General features: G+C 38.4%; 1 protein-coding gene across 5 annotated transcripts in view; it reads right to left on the reverse strand.

The window, feature by feature from the left end:
* LOC139784459 (kin of IRRE-like protein 2) overlaps window positions 1–18,738 on the reverse strand; it is a 29,610-nt gene extending 10,872 nt beyond the window's left edge. For all 5 annotated transcript variants that reach the window (XM_071723643.1, XM_071723645.1, XM_071723644.1 and 2 more), the window contains exons 1-6: window positions 18,559–18,738; window positions 17,384–17,519; window positions 15,409–15,617; window positions 4,389–4,658; window positions 4,028–4,136; window positions 3,248–3,434 (exon numbers count right to left, since the gene is read on the reverse strand). In XM_071723643.1, coding sequence (XP_071579744.1) covers window positions 3,248–3,434; window positions 4,028–4,136; window positions 4,389–4,658; window positions 15,409–15,617; window positions 17,384–17,519; window positions 18,559–18,733 — 1,086 coding nt within the window. In that variant the 5' untranslated portion in view covers window positions 18,734–18,738. The remainder of the gene's footprint in view (window positions 1–3,247; window positions 3,435–4,027; window positions 4,137–4,388; window positions 4,659–15,408; window positions 15,618–17,383; window positions 17,520–18,558) is intronic.
* Window positions 18,739–19,214: the final 476 nt, after the last annotated feature.

The raw sequence follows: 19,214 nt of genomic DNA on the forward strand, positions 1-19,214 counted from the left end.
AAACTCGATAATTTATGACGAGCATTATATTTTAATTCATTGTAATGCCATCCTGTGTGTATCGCGAGATAAAAACATTACCATACGGATACATTTTTCACATTATGAATACGCTGAAATAATTCGTTAACTCATTTCTGTGCAGTCAGTATCGCGTTTCAAAGCCATGTCTCTCATATGTCGTTCAAGTGTGTACGTGCAAACGTAATTCATCATTTTTGCGATATATTTGTAACAGCGACGCTTGTCACATTTCCGTACATGTCGCAATTATAATTAAAACTCTGATTTGATTACGACGCGGCGTATTGACATTTCGACTGATTTCCAGGCACCGCGCCTACGAAATAAATCGCATAATAAAATTTTTCCGGTTACTCCTTTCGCGCGATATTCGATTCCCGAGACGAGAGAACGTATGTAACATAAAATAACCATTATACGTGTGCGCAACACCGAAATCAATTTGGACGAGATATCGACATTAATAGTGCTGTCGAATTTCAACAGATGAAATGATTTCGTATTAAATGAAACGGAAATCAAACCTTTGTGCAACCAGTGACCCGCATTAAAAGTTGCGTGCGTTCTGTCACTAAGCAAATTCAACAAAAAATACCACGGTATATTAAAATCAGGTAGTTTTTTCGTCAACAATTGAATAATTAGCTATTGAATTCGGTCAGAGTCGAATCGCCAAAGATTGTAATATCACGGTAAAACTGGAATATGATTTAATTTCTAATTCATCTGTATGCGGTTGCAGTTATGTTTACTTACAATATGCATTGCTGAAAATGCATATAACAAGCGTAAAAAAATCCCAAATATATGACATGTAAAGAATTGAATAACATCGAACGTTTTAAATAAATAAATTAAATGCAGTGGTAATTTGTTTGAAAATTCGCTACCACAATTATGCGCATATTTATGATGGATTGTTATACATATATAAAAGCATTGAAGTGACCTTTTCAATTAATTGCAGCTACGATTATTTTTACATATCCGCGAACAAAACAAAAACACGTCCTGCATCTACGCGATATCGAGGCACTCTTTTGAAGGAAACAACGTGGTTCGTTACAAATAACGAAGGTATCGATTTTTAATACCGTTTGCACAATAAAACTCGATGGCGCAATGCGCACTGCATTGTTGATGATTGAAAAACTGGCCAATGGACAATTGCCATTTAAAAATGCATTTGAAGTCGAATGCACGGACATACTAAATACTAAAGCATATCGCTGTATACATATACCTGGGGAAAAGTTTTTTCATATATAATTATACATAAAATATGTCCATATTTCTTTCTCTTGTATAATCTCTGCTTGTATAGATAAGAAAAATAATTAGAAAAATAACTTTTGCATTGTTTTTTACAAAAAATAAAATTGCGAGTAGATTATACAATATTCTATATATACGATTATTACATTTTATGATTACATATATATAAACAATTTTCCTGATTTCCTCAAACATAATTTTTTATAAAAAAATATGTTACAAGGCAAAAATTATCCTTTTAATTATGTTTAATTCTTTTATTTATTTATTTTTTATATACGAATAGTAGGGGAGAGTTGGATATTACCGCGCGGTTGACAATTCCGCGCTACTGTTTAACTCAATAACTATTTGTATTACGCGCCTACAATGATCTTAATATCATAGACTAACACGGAATTAATACCCCCCGCGAATGCGCTGTCAGTTCGTTCCGGCCGTCCATGTGAAGACACTGCGCTCTGCAAGATTTTCTGCTTATTCACTGTAATTTTGTTGGTAGTTTCGATAAGAGGTGAGTAATATAATATTTACATTACAGAATTAAATTTGACGCATTTGATAGGCTAAAACATTATAAAATTAGGTTGCAAAATGATTTTAGAAACACGCGTTTCTTTTCTATATATTTTAAGGTTGTAAAGTGAAATGATTGAGTTTGATAATTTCGCGCCTAAAGTTGAAATTTTGAGACTGATTGAATTTTGGAGACTGATAAGATTTTAAAGTTGTTTTTGTAATTCATAGACAATAGGTATAACGATAACTGTGGTTAAGAGTTACCAAGACTGTTTAGTTTACAATTTAAGGTGCTTACAGAAAAGATCGTTGCTTAAGTTTTGATTTGAATTTATAATGATCGTTATTTGTTAACACATTCACTTATTTTTATATGTTGGTACCTACTAGACGATATTAATGCATAAATATAAAAAAAACATTTTGTTATTGTGTTCTACTTTATGTCACTGGCTGAAGCCAGAGTAATTTTTATAGGCACGATATTATCAGACCAGTTCGGTAATACCGCGTTTTCTCATTTTTTGGAATATTGTTAATATTTTAGTTTGTGTTTAACTTTGAGAAGATTATTACTATTATATATGGATAGCCAAATAAATTACCTATCTAAAACTGCACATTTTGTTTTTTTGAAACATTTCTAAGCTTAGATATACGCTTCAATTCTTAGGGGCTCGGTAATATCCAACTCTCCCCTATAGACATATTTTATATATAATATTATATCTATATAAAAAAATTATTTCCGAGTATCATAAAAATAATCTCTAGATATTGTGTTATTGTAATTACTGGAGGTTGATATATTGCTCGCTTTGGGGCAAATAAATAATACGTGTTGTGAGATATATCTGCATTGCACATAAGGGATAACTTTTAACGATGGAAAATGATTTACATGCAGTAACGCGGAAGATTATAAGTTCTCATTTGCATGTCAAGTTGTTCGTTTCATTAAATATTAAATCATTCTACAATCTCTTCCTTTTTTTTTTGACGCAAATTTACCCACGATCTCAGTCCATTCACGGTATATCGCGTTTCTCTACGAGATAATGAAGCAGAACGAGATTGATGCACGCGGAAGCAACGTTTCTTCTTCGTTACAAGCTACATTCTGCTCATTTTTTCCCCACCGATATTACATCCGGACATTGCAGTTGAAGCTGAACGACGGACTTCAGACGAGAAGTATTCGCGCGGAGATATTCCGTTAACGCGCGCACGCGCGCGCTCGCGCGAAAGATATTCAATGATCCCAGAATCCCGGTAAAGTAATGAAGCGATATTTTTTCGCGACAGGTCCGCCGGAAGCGCTATTTGTCAATGTCGAGACCCCCTCGTCGGTAATTCTGATTTGCAGCGAAACTTTTTCAACGTACGTTCCGCCGCACCCGCGCCGCGCCGTGACGATGCGTCGTCTTACCCGTGGAGCGCCGACCACTTGCAGGGACACAGGGTCGCTTTTAACTTCCCTGATGTTGCCATTGATCTTGTTGGAGGCGAGACATATGTATTGACCCTGTTGCTCATACGTCACGTTCGTCAGGATCAATCGCTGCCCGGTTCCGCATTCCAACGGCATGCGGCCGTCCGTGAATATCTGTGCCCATCTGCACACGCGTGATCGCACATCGGAAATTTGCAAATTAAAGACACTTCCAAACGCCACGGCAGAAGTACACGCTAATAAAAAGATATAAAAGTAAAAGAAATAAATTGAGAGTTTTTGCTTTATCGCAATCAGTAAACTATTTTGTGTTGAATTTGACCAATTTATCCACTCTAATTTTTATATTAATTTAACAAAAGGCAAATATGTAAATAAATAACACAAGTAATGTGTGAAAAATTAACTCAAAATTGTACGCTACATGGACGCTATCGGAAGCAAACTTTATGTTAAATTAATATATTTATAGTGTTAAATTTAATTAAAATAAAAAATATTCCTTTATTATAACTCGACTTATAACTGGCAACAATATAAATAATAATCACGACTCTTGGTTTGAGTTCTTTTTAAGTGAAGTCTATAACATAAATGGGAACATAGTGCCAATTCGTAACACTAATTATATAAATTAATGAAAATTAAGAACAAAGTTTTATGAAAATCACAAAGTTAGAAAAAATCAATTATTAATATTGGACGTATTGTATAAATGCCTAATAAGGAAATCTTAGAAGAAGTGACGTGGATTACCTGTAATCGGCCGGCGGCATCGCATCAGCGTGGCATTCGAACGATGCACCGGAGTACAACAATGCAGTTGTTAGTCGGTCCGGTCCGACTGCGCTGATCGTCGGTGGATCTACGAAAGATCAGCTTACTTCGAGATTGAAACTAAGCTACGAGTAAAAAGTTGTTTCTACTGATTTTCACTCTACATATTTTAAAAAAATATTACAAAAAATCGTTATAAATATATTACGGATCATTTAATGAAAGTTCTCATGTCGTAGAAGTTATGGCCAGAGGCCGCAAGAATTTTGGACTCAGATCGAATGCAAATCGGGAATGAAAATGACAGATTTGAGTGGCAAAGTGACAGCGATACACGTACAATTTACGGACACCTGTACCGAGACCGGACTGCTCTCGCCCTCGATGTTTGACGCCTCGCAGAGGTAAACGGCGGCATGATTTCTGTAAATTGGAGAGAACATGAGGGTCTCTCCGATACTAGCCACTTCCGTCACCCCGGGACTCTTGGTTTTCCTCCAGAGGATCGAAGCCGGCGGATTAGCGTCAGCGAGACATCGGATTTCCAGCTGATCGCGGCCCTCCTCGAGCTGGCCAGTTGGGACGCCGACTAATCTCGTCTCCGGCGCGTCTAAATTCATTGCGAAATGCGCAATTAATCAAAACAGCTCTGAATCCCCCGTGCCGCCCCGCGCCGCGCCGCGCCGAATATGTATATCAATTTATTGTAATATATACGTCTCACGGTTAGGTGTCTGTGTCAACCGAATCATTATGCCGAATGCTGCAACATGCAGAATTCAGGAAACAATCTTTATTCATTCAACTGTAGAAACCGCTACGATGCATTGATTAAAACAAAGTTACTATCTCTTTTAAAAAAAATCATTATCTATTTTCTATGAATTTCTTTAAAATTTCGTCAATAGTATAAGGACATCTACATATTTGTGACTTAACTTCTAACATTAAATGTCTTGCTACTATCCAACGATATTAACTAACGATATGATAATGTCATGCGGCTCTTTTTTGGGAATACGCTCGTTATCCATCTTCGGTGGATCGATATAAAAAGTGAGAGTAAGACCTACCGCAGCGATTTTAATGAGAACAGCGCGGAAATTACGTATAATTATCCCGGAAGAGCCCTTTCATATTCATGTCGCTCGGTAAACAAGAGGAATTTAACCGGTAAATGCCGGCCGGGAAAGCGGGTCCTGTCATTACTACCGGGCTTTAATCACACCGGAATCACCGGTTGCGGTGTGCAGGAGACCGTGAAAGATAAACGTTAGATACAGAAAACAAACGCGGCGGCCGCGGCATAAAGTTTTCAGATTAAACCGCTCATTAATAAGCTCTTAATCGAAAGCAGAATTTATCTTACATATGGCGATCGTTGCTGAATATTTTCGGGACAAAATTCCAAAGTAGTAGGTCAAGTTTCGTGATTTTTATATGTGTGATCTACTCGATTGGCCGGAAATAAAAATAAAAAGATTTAAAATTTGTAAATTTCCTTTTTTTAAAAATACAATTGTTCGTTCAAGAAAGCAACTCGCAAATTACACCGGCAAAGATACGTACGTCATTGTTTTGCAGGATAAATTCTGGTTTAAGGAGAAAATTAAATTACGCGAATGCGGTCAATCGTACCATTGTTTTCCCGAAAGGCCGAGCAAACTGGGAAACACAGGCGCTGACTTTGGTTTCACGTGTGTAACTGATGGTACCTGGTGGACACAGTGGAAAAAGCGTGTGTGCCCGGGTCACGCGGTAATTACCTTCTTCGAATAATTAATTAATCACCGTGAGCGATAAATTTCGCGAAATATACCGCGAGCAAGAACGCTATTGCCGCCGCAGCGCAGCGCGCGCGACTCGTATTTAGTATTAATTTCTATATTATCGAAATAGCGTTTGTGTATACGGATCGCGCAATTTATTATCGTGCTTGTTATTTGACCCTTTAGCAGATGTAATTGACTGTTATTTGTTGGCGCCTCTCGCTTTACGTTCAAGAAATGCGCGATGAATGAACGTTATTACTCTACTCCTGTTTAATTACATATTTTTTGCATTGCAAAAGCATTGTTTAAATGCATTGCGTTCACGCGCTCGTACCGCGCGCGTATGAATTTTTATATTACCCGATATATATATATATATATAATGGAATAAATAATTCTTTATACCTTTTAATTCGCGGATCGTAATTTCGACGTGCTTGATGATGCACGAGCTGTAATTTCGGTCGATTTTGATGGGAGAGAGACTGGCACAGTTACGGTATCCTATTCACCGAGAGCGATGATGTAATTCATGTTTATTTACTCGATATTTATTTAATTTACGGCCCGGTATAAACCGGAGCCAATTTTCATCAGCGAGCCGGCTCACTTCTGGTTTCCATATTCATGTAATAGGTCGTCGGTTGCGGCCATTAAAAATGTTAAACGCTGTTACGTTTAATGAATAACATTATAGCGCATGCAACGAGATGAGCTACAAACATAAAACCGAGTTAATCCGCGTCACTTTGAGAGTTAATACGACACACACATGTAATAATAAAGGCATGTATACATACATACATAAATACATATATGTATAGAGGTACATATATGCCTTTATTATTGTAGATTATAAAAACATGTCAATCCTCAAACCCACGCGGATTAACTCGGTTTTATGTTTGTAGCTTATCTCGTTACGTATGCTATAATGTTATTCATTAAACGTTTAACATTTAATATATATATATGTATATAGTGATTTTAGCTTTATCATACACTTAAACAATCGCACTATTGTTTCTCTGCATTCAATATACCAACTTTTTTCTTTTTCCAAGTTTAAATTATGTCATTTATGTATCAATGAGATATAATTATAATCTGGAGAGGTTACAATATTCAGCTGTTCCAATATTTATGCATACACGCTACTTTTATTACTTTGACAGAGCGCAATTAATGCGTTTCTCTCTGAATTTCCCTTTCATTTCAATATAAGATTATATCTGTTCGGCCACAATGCAATTAATTAATTAATTAATTAAAGCTTTGATATGGAAGATTATCGATAGACGAGTTAATTATGGCAAGCATTCATAATTGAAACTGAATCAAATCTAGAGGGAAATACCTACACAAAATGGAACAGGAAGGTTCTTAACTAATCGCATGTTGAGAAAAATTCTTATATATTATGTGAAAAAATGTGAATAATTTCTTAACAATTAAAAATAAATTTCTTATGAATTCATAATTTTTACATCATCTTCTTCCCTTTCATTTCACGCGGTCGTGTAGGATTTAATTTGAACTTAATAAAGTCTATTTAATTTAATTTAATTTAGTAACTTTAGTAAATGTGCGTAGCTGTGTTCGCGTTACATTTTCACGAAAATTAAGTACGCGAGACACGAAATGGAGAGATAGTTATAGTATGCATAATGCGAATCAATGTAAGAACTTACATTCAATTAAAAAGCATTTAATATCAAATATTGCAAAAAAGTATGACAAGTTAAAATCGTATATGGTATCATTGACATTTTCTAAGAGAAAACAAAACTTTATTACGTTTATTATAAAAAGTCTCAAATTGTTCCATTAATTATCAATACATTTTACGTAGATTATTGAAAATTATTATTGCAACAAATCACGGCTTTTTTTCTCGAGAGAAACTCTCTTTCTATAAAATCTTATTCCAAGTTCATCAAGGAATGTAATTGTTAAGATCAACAGTATTTTAAGGCACATAGATCATCCGAACAAGCAATCTGGCACGAACTGCATTTTCGTTAACGAGACTCATAAGTTTTACCGTTCCGCAATTGACTTTTTCGATCGCCTGTGAAATCCACCGAATTGTTTTAGACACGAAGGGAAAGAATCGCGAGAAGGAAACGTAAAGGATGAAAAAGTCAGCCGGCGAACGCGCCGGTGCTCGAATCGAGTCACCATTCTCGTTCAGGCGCGGGTAGCCAGCGCAGCTGTTCATTTCACGTAACAGCGATCTCGAAATACGCGTGAGAGAGCAGTCGCTGACCTATCCAGAATTTTAGCTGCTCTCTTACTCTCTCTCCCTCTCTTATCTTCTATTTCGTACCAATCAGTATCGCGTTCAGTACGTTCCTTTTTATTAAACTTACAACTATGTGCACACAAAAGTTTTTACATGTTCCGCAAATGCATCGAGAAATTTCTTTGTAAGTACCGTAAAAATTTGAATAAAAAATAAATCTCTTTTTAATGGTTTAGACATATTTTTTTGAATTGAAAATAAATGTATTGAATTTAGAGATTTTTGCCAATCATCGTTGCGCGCTGTAATTTTCATTGTGTTACTAATTTGTTTCCACTGACTGTAATTAAGCAAGCTAAAGATTTTGAGTTAATGGAATTAAACGCAATTCCGCGTTACAGAAATCAAACGCTTATCGAATGTTTATGGAAATGAAGTAATCGGGCTTGAGTATACTCTGCAAAAATTATGCGCAACGTCTGGAACTAGTAATACCTCTGATATTGCCGGGGTAATTTTATCATGGAATTTCTGAAGAGTTTTTCCCTAAACTCGATTACCCGGTGTGTACTCTGCGCATTTTTAGCGCGCCGTGCCGAAATATCGATCATTCGAAAAATCTTTTATTCAGTCGGAGGTTCTAACGTTATTTCCATATCCGCGTCCGCGTCGTTGTTTGAAGTTTACTCAAGAAACGACTGAGAATTACGCGCGAGCGAGTAACGTTCCTCTCTCTAGCAAGCGCCAGATGCGCGCTGAAACACACCGCATCATGCTGGATTTACGCATCACGGAATCGTTGCGTGAGAGAATTTTGCGAGGAACATTTTTTTTCTAAAAAATTTTATTATTCTAGGCCAGTTAGGCTTTCTCACTATCGGTATTTCTGTTGAAAAGGGAGAAAATATAAATTACAATAAATTACAAATAAAAACATGTTGCGAGAAAAAAGATAAAAATTTTAAGTATAATTTGTAATGGAATTAAATAAGTAAACTAGAATATAATTTAATATAACAGAAAAGGCAACGATTAAAAATTAGATAATTATAATTGAAAATTTATCAATTTTTCCTTTTTTTATATTTTTGTTAATTTATTTCAATTCTTATATTTTTCTATCATTCTATTTTTTTTCATAAATGTGGATAGAATGTAAGAAAATTAATTTAATTATAATAATAAATGTTATAAAAACGGAAGAGGTAATATTAATTATTATTTTTGTCTTCGAAAATATCACAGATATTTTCTATATTTTCTATATTTTTTTTTAGCGCTTGCACTGCTAAAAGTATAAATTTGATCCAACTATAATAGTTTACAAGTAGTTTAAAAATGAGTAGTTTATGATGATCATATGGAATCATTATTTTCGGTACGATAGCTTTTAGAAAGCAAAGCCGCGATTCGAATGGGTCATCGAGTGCCCGCTCGGCCATATTTCAGCCGGTTGAACCAGTCGTTTCTTGGATAAACTTCAAACAGCTCTGCTTTTACGAAATGAAAGCGAATGGATGCGACAAAAGCGCTAAAGTTGGGAGACAGAGTATGCACAACGGATATCCTTTGTAACGGATAGATTTCGATAATCCAGCGTAGCTTGAATTTATTTCAAAGTTTAAACATTGCCAAATTTAAAATATATCAAATTGGAACAATTTTCTAACGAACGCGTATACATATATCTCACCAAAATGTATGTTGTTTCGAGAGTTCGTTGAGGAGATACACGGTAATTTTTGCAGGATTACTATTTGCGCAACAAGAATTAACGAAATAATTATATACGATGGAGGAGCATTTCTCTCGCTTTTTCGAGAGTCTCACAATTTCCATTACTAGGATATTATAGAAACTATTTCAAACTGACTCGAGACACGCTGACCGAAATATAGGCGAGTCACCGACCCATTCGCGTCGGTTGCGCTCTCTAAAAACCGCACCGCGCAAAATATGCATTCCTCTCGTTAGCGCGGATAAATCCCTCGGTTTGCGATCGAAGTAGCATTGGCACGGAATATACACATAATATCGATGCTCCGGCGGAGGTGAACTTTTCAATTTGCGTTGGAAAAGTCCCGCCCCGCCTAATGCACGTAATCAATACAGTCGGCATGCGTATGTACGTACATACACAAATGCGTACACCCCCCGGCCCCCGGATAAGCAAATATATGGGCGAATGGATACACAAGATGTCCCCAAGAGGGCCGCGACGGGACTCGAGATCGAATTTGCGGTGGGAATTATAAATTACGCGGCCGTGGAGCGGCCGAAATTGGATCGGGCCGAACGTGGGAAGGGGAAATGATGTTCTTGGAGGTGATATTAGGAATGGTAACTGGCGAATCAATTTTTGACGCCACGTGCATGATCGAGATTGCACGTCTCGGTGGAGCGCGTCGAATACGTTTAAACAGCCGCGAGCGGCTGGCGTACTTAAAACCGCGACTACTGAAATAAAGTCACTTGGCGCGTCGACATTCATAAATCATAATAAATACTTTAATTCGAGAGATTGTACTCTCTAAATCTCATAGAGTGGTTTTGCCACTAATATATTAAAGTGATTGCGATAATCACCCCAAAAGAGAGGATTGTCACTCTAATTTGAGTAAGTGCGGGCACTCATAAGGTAGGAGTGAATTTTTCACTCAAATTTTTAGAGCGGCTACTCTATCGGGGTGATAAACACTAGAGTGATAAATGATTTATAACAGAGTAAAATTGTCCACTCAAAATTGTAAAGTGACATAATTAACTTTTATTAATACTGATCTATTGCACTCGAAAAGAGTGCCCTTTCACTCAAATGGAGTGCGATTTCACTCTTTCTTAGAGTGGCGAATCACTCGAAGTGCACAGGCTCAATTTTCACTTTTCGTTACACTTGCATTTCACTCTTCGACTTTCAGAGAGCAGCTTCTTTTCATTTATTACAGAAACAAATGAGATTTTTCCCCAAAAGTTAACATAATTTAAATCGCTATATCTTTTATTTAATTAAAGAAATTAAGGTAGTCGCCTCGTCAGGGCATGTATTAGATAAAGTTTTCGATTTTGGATTTTATATCAAATTATATGATCAGCTTTGCAGTCGATTTTTTCTGTGGCTCCTTACCGATTATTTACTCTAGAAAATCGATCTCGAAAATCACAAATTTTGCATTACTTCATACCAGACGGCCAGAAAAAGAAGGCTCTATCACGGTTTCAATCACATATTTTCGCATTTTTCGATTAGATGAAGTGAGAAAAAACATTGCTTTTTGTACATTAGATTTCGAAGAATCCGATGCAACCATAAAATATATAGTTTACCGGAGATTTCGCTGCTAATTTTTTAGTTTATTTTAGTGAAAATGCGGTAATCGAGCAGACATTTTTTGGTCGAGGTTAGGTTGGGAAGACTTGGCAACGCCGCTGGCTAATCACTGTAGTTGCAGGTTATGGGGCTCGTCTTTCTTAGCCGAATTGGATAGTGATTGACACCCCTGTCATACGTTTTGAAACCCTTTCTCAGTAATTGACGTAAAATGCGACGTTGCCAAGTATTTTTCTCACTTGTAACCTTTCTCGACGACTCGCATGATCAGCTGATCAAAACGGAGTCAAATGAGAAAAATCACAGAATTTGGAAAAAGTAACATACTTTGTCACGTATGAAATTTTACACCATAATTCATAAAATTATTTTTCCCTTAGCAAAAATTGCCTGAAATATATTTCTGAACGTGAAAACCTACAAACAGTCACATGACTAGCACGTAGCGAGTCGACTACCTTAAATTCTTTTTATCACGGCAGTATTATTCGCAAGCTTTGGCATTAACGGCAAATCGGAATATTTGTCGATATACGCGAATCGCGCGTGTAACAAGCTCCAATAATTTATTTACAGTGCGTGGAACTTTAGCGCAAAAGAGCGCTTTTAACCCCTCCGCAACAAGGTAAAGCCATACATGTACGCAATACTTTTTCACCCGTCAAATTAATTCGTGGCGTGGCGAAAGATGAAACGTACATACACAAGAGCCAAATGCAATCTGGTTAACGTATTAATTACCTGATATGATATCGAAAATGTTTGCTAATTAATGTTGCATAACATTAGATTTAATAGTCGATTCGATTTCAAAATTCGTATTGGACATGGGATTTGTTGGCAAGCCGCAAAATTATTAAATTCAATAGCGATATCGTGAAAATCTTTTTACGCCGCTTTTAAATTCGATATTCCTATTACACATTAACAGCGGGATAATAATTACGCTGCTAGAGAAGGGGACCATTTTTAACGGTTCGTTCTTCCTCGATCAGTTACGTCATCAAACGGATCCACACACGCGCGCGATTATAATTATCCCATAAAGTTATTGTAATTATCGATGCGCAAGATCGGCGCGTGATGATTTAAAGGCTGCCCTGTTATTGGTAATAATCTTATTTAAATCAACCGTGATTTGATTGCAGTTATACAACGATGCCGGGGCCGAGGCTAAAATCAATACTCATTTGGCTGCTGTCCGCTGCAGCATGGTTTCGCAAAAAGCGTTAAAATCTGCCTGAATGTTCAGCCGGGCATCGAATTGTCGATAAGGTTAAAACGCATGACATCACGACGTACTGATTTGAGGGAGATTGATGAGAAAGAAAGAGGAGAAGGGGAATGGGGAGAGAGAGAGAGGGAAACATGCGGTTTCCTGCCGTGTGTATGCGTCTGCATGTGTGTGCGTGAGAATGCGCGCCCGGGTTAAATCGGTGTATTGTTGGGGATGGTCAGAGATGCGAAACGGTTTGAGGTCAGTGTGTTACACGGACGTGCCACAGTACAGTGACTTTTTTGCCGATCCGTTTTTCATGACCGGGCGTTTTGCCGGCGGACTATTTCCCTGCAATTTGTGCGAGAAACGTACGTTGGCCCCGTGTCCTCCTAATTTTTTTACCAAATGCGCTTTTGCACCGATATTATCGCCCTGATAATACGATGAGAATATCGGCGCTCTTTCAACCTATCTTTATCGTGTAAAAGTTACGAGCGCGCGATGTCTTTCTTTAATTTACGAACGGCATAATGGATTTTTCTTGTCCTGAAATATATTGATTCTATATTGTATTATATACTGCCTAACTGACTGCATTATATAAACTGTTAGATATATAGGTTCCGATGTTCACTGCCAGTACTGAAAATCCTATAATCTACGTCACTATATATAAACGTAGCCATAGTATGTTAAAATCAAATCGAAAATAGTGGATCAAGAAATTATTTTAATGATTCTATAATTATAAATATTATAATAGTTCTAATTAGACATTTTCGGCTTTGATTTGATTTTAGCTCCATTTCAATTTAGTTTAACTAAATCACTTCTCTTTAGAAAGAGAATATTTGTAAATGTAGTAGGTAAATATGATTGATTATTAATACATTGTAAATTTATATCAAAAGCGTGAATATACAATAAATAAGCTGATTAACTCAAACGTTAATTTAAAATATAAAAATGCATATTTTTATATTTTATGTATTTTATGTATTTTTGTATATTGATAATTTCTGAAAGTAAAACTGCCAATGAGAAAACAATTTCCTGTCAATCACTTTTATAATATAGCCTAGTTTATTAAATATCATATTATTTCTAAGAAGTAGTTTTATGTAGAGTTTGGTATAATCGAGAATGTGTATCAGAGCACTGTCAATTATGCGAGTTAAACACAGCAGCAAGCTACGCTGCCGGAAATTTGTTCGAAAGTTTTTCATTATGGCTAGAAATATATTTCTACGCGTGCAGATGGCGGCTGAGAAGGAAGGGAAGTTCCAGCGTCGTATATTTTCTCCCTTCTTCCGCCGTTTCCATTATGCATACAACACACTTGATGACCGGCACGACTATGCAAGGGAAAAAAAAGAAGAGCAACCTTAATCTCGACCTACCGCTCCGTCCTTCTTTGCGCATTTTATTTCGAAAGTCTGCTTCAAAGAAAGCAGCTTCTTTCACGAACACAGGTATAATCGCGCAACATTTCGCCTTACGTTGAAAAAAGTGTTTATTATGGCGACATACTGTTGAAACTTAATATGCGTATCGCTTCGTGTATTTCGATATTTATATATGTGAAGAGGATAATGGGAACAAAGCCCGCTGATTCAACATCGATGTCATATTTGGGGCAAAACTGTTCAAAGTTTAATACAAGCGAATATTCGATAGAATTCATTGCGGCCATTGTGTACTATCACCTCTCCAAACTGTCAGATACAGATATCAAAGCCGTAATAATTACTGATTATTATATATGGTTAACGTATCCTATTATACTTTCATTTCGTGTGTACGTATTGTTTCATGACAGATAAGAATTTTCCATCCACGCGCATTCCAGACGTATATTCTCAAATTAGCGATGCCCATTAAGAAGACTTAATAAGCCGTTATAATCCGCTGAGACAACGATTCTTGTCATCGTTCATAATCAATTAGAAACTCGTCTGTATTCAGGCACAAACTTCGCAAACGGCGAAGGATTAAACTATCCTAACGGAGTTCTATTTTCTCGGCGCGAGGAAGACGAGTTCATAAACCAAGTTTGTTAAAGGATCTATTTATACCACACGTCACTTGATATTTACAGCAGACGCGCGAGTCTTAGCGTCATTTACACTAACAAGACAAATCTCATTTGATGACCTTAATAATAATAATTAATTGTAATTTTTGGAAAAAAGAAGTTAATTAATTTTCATTTACCAAGGACAACTGGCGATAATTTTATAATACGATATAATCTTACTTTGAAGACGATCTAAAAATATAAAAGCTTGAAAGTTTCCGTAATAAATATTAACTTCTATCTCCAGTTATTTTCACACCTGCCTTCGTCCTTACATTATCGCCATTGCTGTTCTCTTTTCTTACTATCAACTTTTATTTTACTACTTTCCTTTTTTTTATCGCCAGTTAGAAGAAGTTGGGGTAAGTTGGACCACGTGGGCAAGTTGAACCATCACGACATCCATTATATGTATATTATATTATATTATTATGAGTAAAAATTTTAAACACGTTTTCAAGTTATCTTGAAAAAGGCTTAGCGTGGTCCAACTTACCCCAACTTCCTCTATCCATGGTAAGTGAAAATTAATTGACTTCCTCTTTCTAAAATTGATAATCACCGTTAAGGTGAACGTCTCGTTAATGTAAATGACGGCAAGACACGCGCGTATGCCGTAAATATCCCGAGACATTAATCATCGATGCATTTCCATATTTCCAACGGGATCTAATGACTTCCCCCTTCGCAATCTTACGAAGAAAATCGCGTCTACTTACATCGCACGTCGAATCTCACTTCGATGCTGGACGACATTGTGGGATTGGCATACGCCGGATGGATGGCGACGCATCTGATCGGCTGCCCGTAACGTGATCGCTCAGCCAGAATCTCGCAAACACTGTAGGTTGCCCAAGTGCGCGGATTATCTATCTCGGTCGAGTTTACCTGGGGCCGCAACGTCCTCATCTCGGTCTCGCCCACGTACCTGCATATCGCCCCGAAAATTTGCATTTCCAATGGCTGTTCTGCAACAACTCTTACTCGCTCCCCCTCCTCTCCTCGACATCTTCCTCCGCGGTCTCGCTCTCTATCTCGCTCTCGATCATCCCCGTTTTCGCCACCGCGCCGCGCCGTTCTCTGCCTGGCCCTCTCACCCTCTCCCGTCTTACCCCACCCAACCTTCCCCATCGAGGCTTATCGTCGCGGATTATTCAGAATTCTGCTCTTCTTAAGTCTTGCGCGCAGTTTCGCGGACTCCGACTAACGGCGGCACTCTCGTGAATTAAGCCTCTCGGTGCTCGGAGTTATTATCGTGCGAAAGATAATATGAAAGGGTAATATGAAAACATAAATTCGTATCTCGTAAACAGAAAGGAGCAAGTCGTTGTATTCACAAAGCTGTATAGCGCATTAAACTTATCTCAGGCACATTACGTTCGCGATTTGCGTAACAATTATCACGACAGCCACCTCGTTTGTCGACGATGATCTTTTTAGGGATGGAAGCTCAATATTCGATTGCACGCCCGTGCAACCTCCCGGTCTCTCCGCACGGTCATAATTAACACGTTTATGCATACACATATTCCGCGCTGCGCCGCGCGTATGCCAATTAGGATAATTCCCAGTGAGTAAGTGGGTAAGCGAGAGCAGATGAGGGCTGGCAGAGGAGAACAGTCGCCTTGTCAAGGGACCTCGTCTACAATTTGAAACGCGACCCGAGGCTCTACGGACGCCAGCCGTCCCGCTAACCGAAAATTGCAAGGTTTAAAGCCAAGAGAGATTGCGCTTCTCTCTCTTTCTCTCTCTCTTTCTCGCCGCGAGACGCTTGTTTTTGTTCCGCCGTAAAACTATTAAAACCCCGCTCCCGCGAGCGCTTTCCGCTTTCTCGGAGCGACCCGAGACGATGTCGTGCGATGTCGTGGGAAGCAAGAAAAACCGGACCAAAAATTTCGCCGTCCGCTGATCCCTCGCATGAGACTCCCCTTCCGATGTTTTCCCGTCGCGCACCGAAATGCATCGTGTAGCCTCCTTAATTTCACTCGGGCACGATGCAGAATAGATCATGATTATTCATGGGGCGCGTGTTCTACCATCGACAGCGTCCTCGATGCATTACGGGGAATCTTCGAGCGGCGGGAACAAGCGCGCTCCAACGACGGCCGAAGAAGAGGCACGTCGATGGTAGAAGACGCCTCGGAATCGATAGTAACGTATATTTTGATTACCTAAGACAAACCGTTCAATCACGGAGCCCGAAAGAAAGGCCCTTAATGAGAAAAAATCGCGAAGAGCAGATCTTTCAAAGTCCGAAGAGAGAAAAAGAATCTTCGATGAAAGAAATATTTTAGCGATAAAATAACTCGTAATTCGAAAATTACGCAGTTTCATCAGAGCTGCGATGTGATTGTTAGTTTCAGTAAAATTGAAATTTTACGTTCCGCTCAAACATTCCCCCTTAAAAGTTAAATGAAAATGGCAAGCGATTCCGTATGTTTATCGTCTTCTCCTTATAACCGATACATTCCATTTAATCCGCGAGATCCATAAATTGTCGAATAATTACGCTCGTAACGGGGAGGGCAAACGAGCGGAAGGAAACTTGGCGCGCGACGAAGACGGGGGAGCCGCGCGGGGGACGGAGAAGCGAGCGAGACACGCGAAGCGAGAGATCGCGCGTGCCAGGCAAAGGGGGGTTTCGGCGGCGCAGCAAGTTAAGTAGTACGGAATCTACGTGCAACAATTACGAACCATTTAATTAGAGGCGAAGGATTCCCATACCGCGCTCTGCAAGTGAGCGTAGCGATCTCACCTGCTCGGGCTGTCACGTTGCTGCCGGGGAGAATTAGACGGTCGGCGTACTCTATCTGCGGTCGCTGAGGGCTGACTGGAATGAGAAAATTAGCACGGATTAATCCCGCCGTATGCCATCGCTCTCGCGCAGTCGACGCGCCGGCATGGCACCCCCTCGTCCCCCCTCCCCCCCCCCGAAAGCACTGAATGCCCTTTCAATCTTAGACGACGAAAAAGAAGAAACTTCGAAATATTATTGAAACCCTCCATAATATCCTTCTTTACGCTCATATTACTTACAAATTCACGATATCACTGAATTTAGTACAAATCTACGGTCAGATTTTACATAATATCTTTATACGCGCGATAAAATATCGATCGATACATTTGAATTTTACCCTCATAAATATTAACGGAGGTGTAAATTGCAATTAGTTACCGCAAGATTAACAAAAAGAAGCGGGGATTTTTGTGTTCTTGGCAAACCCTATTTTTACGGCGCGGAAATAAATCCTGCTGCTTTATTGCTAATTGTGTCATGGGATTAACTGCAGGCGAATGTAACATCGAGGTAGTCGCCCCCGGGTGGTTTTGTACAACTAATCGCCGTATGTACTCGGTGTAACGTACGTATGATCCCCGGACGAGAGATATTAAATCTACCATAATTTCGGCCGATAAAAAACACGAAATATATATTCGATGAAGCACGATGTAATTCCGAGGATAACGATGATGGCGGAGGCCAAAGTGCGAATCTACGTGAGTATTTATCGAATTATGCGAATTGTTGCGCGCGCGGTGTGTAACAATCGTGTCGATCGTTTCGCTAACGCGAGCTTCCGAAATCAATTATTTCCCAACCATTAACATGAGAAAACAAGATGATTCGATTTGGCTGAATACGACTCGATTCCTCAACCTCGTCGAATTACATCGTAATTATCATCCCGTAATGACGCAATAATGCGATCGCTATTGTACGACATGGTATGTGCTTTCGCTATTTCTATCTATACATCTTCCATGTCGTTTATTAAATATTTAGAACAGGACTGACTCGCGTAATAAAACACACGTTCAAAATCAAGATTTTTTTTTCTCACTTTCTATCTGGGTATAACATTTACCTCTGACGACCAGCCTCGCTGGTTCGGATGCTAACGCGTCCTGCGTAGTGAAATCACTGGCGGTTACTTGGCACTGCCAGAGTCCGTCGTCGAACTCTAACGTGGCTGATCTGACCCATAACGAACAGTCGCCGATGTCAGGCGCGCCTACCCACTCATATTTCTTCAAGTGCATACCTATTGGCTAAACAAAAAGAGAAGAGTTCCTATAAATTATTATATCGTAATTTTTTCACTTTTGATTACAGAGTATATTACATATATTTCATTTTTATAAAATATGAAAAATCCTTTATATTCACTTTTTCTTATTTTAACAGTGTTTATACGCAGAATGATAAGAGGAATCAATTTATGTAAAAAGAACAATCAAATGACAGGATATAATATCTTATATATGCATATGTTTATCGAATTCAAAAACATATTAAAAACATTTGCGATAGGTTCCGCGAGATTAATAAAAACCCCGATAATTTTCGCCAACGAATTTCCTAGACAATGGTCCACGCACGTCAGCATCTTTCGATCGTTTAATCGGCGAGCCTGGGCTTCTCGTTACCGGAATCCTCTTCCGAGGCGCACTCCCGCCGCGGCAGCTCTCCGCCGCGCCGCCGCCATCAGTTGCCCTGTACGCTTCCTCCGAAATGAATCAT

This window comes from Temnothorax nylanderi, unplaced genomic scaffold (assembly GCF_030848795.1).
Source record: "Temnothorax nylanderi isolate EJ_2023f unplaced genomic scaffold, tnyl_v1.0 TNYL_tig0631_pilon, whole genome shotgun sequence".
Taxonomy (NCBI): domain Eukaryota; kingdom Metazoa; phylum Arthropoda; class Insecta; order Hymenoptera; family Formicidae; genus Temnothorax; species Temnothorax nylanderi.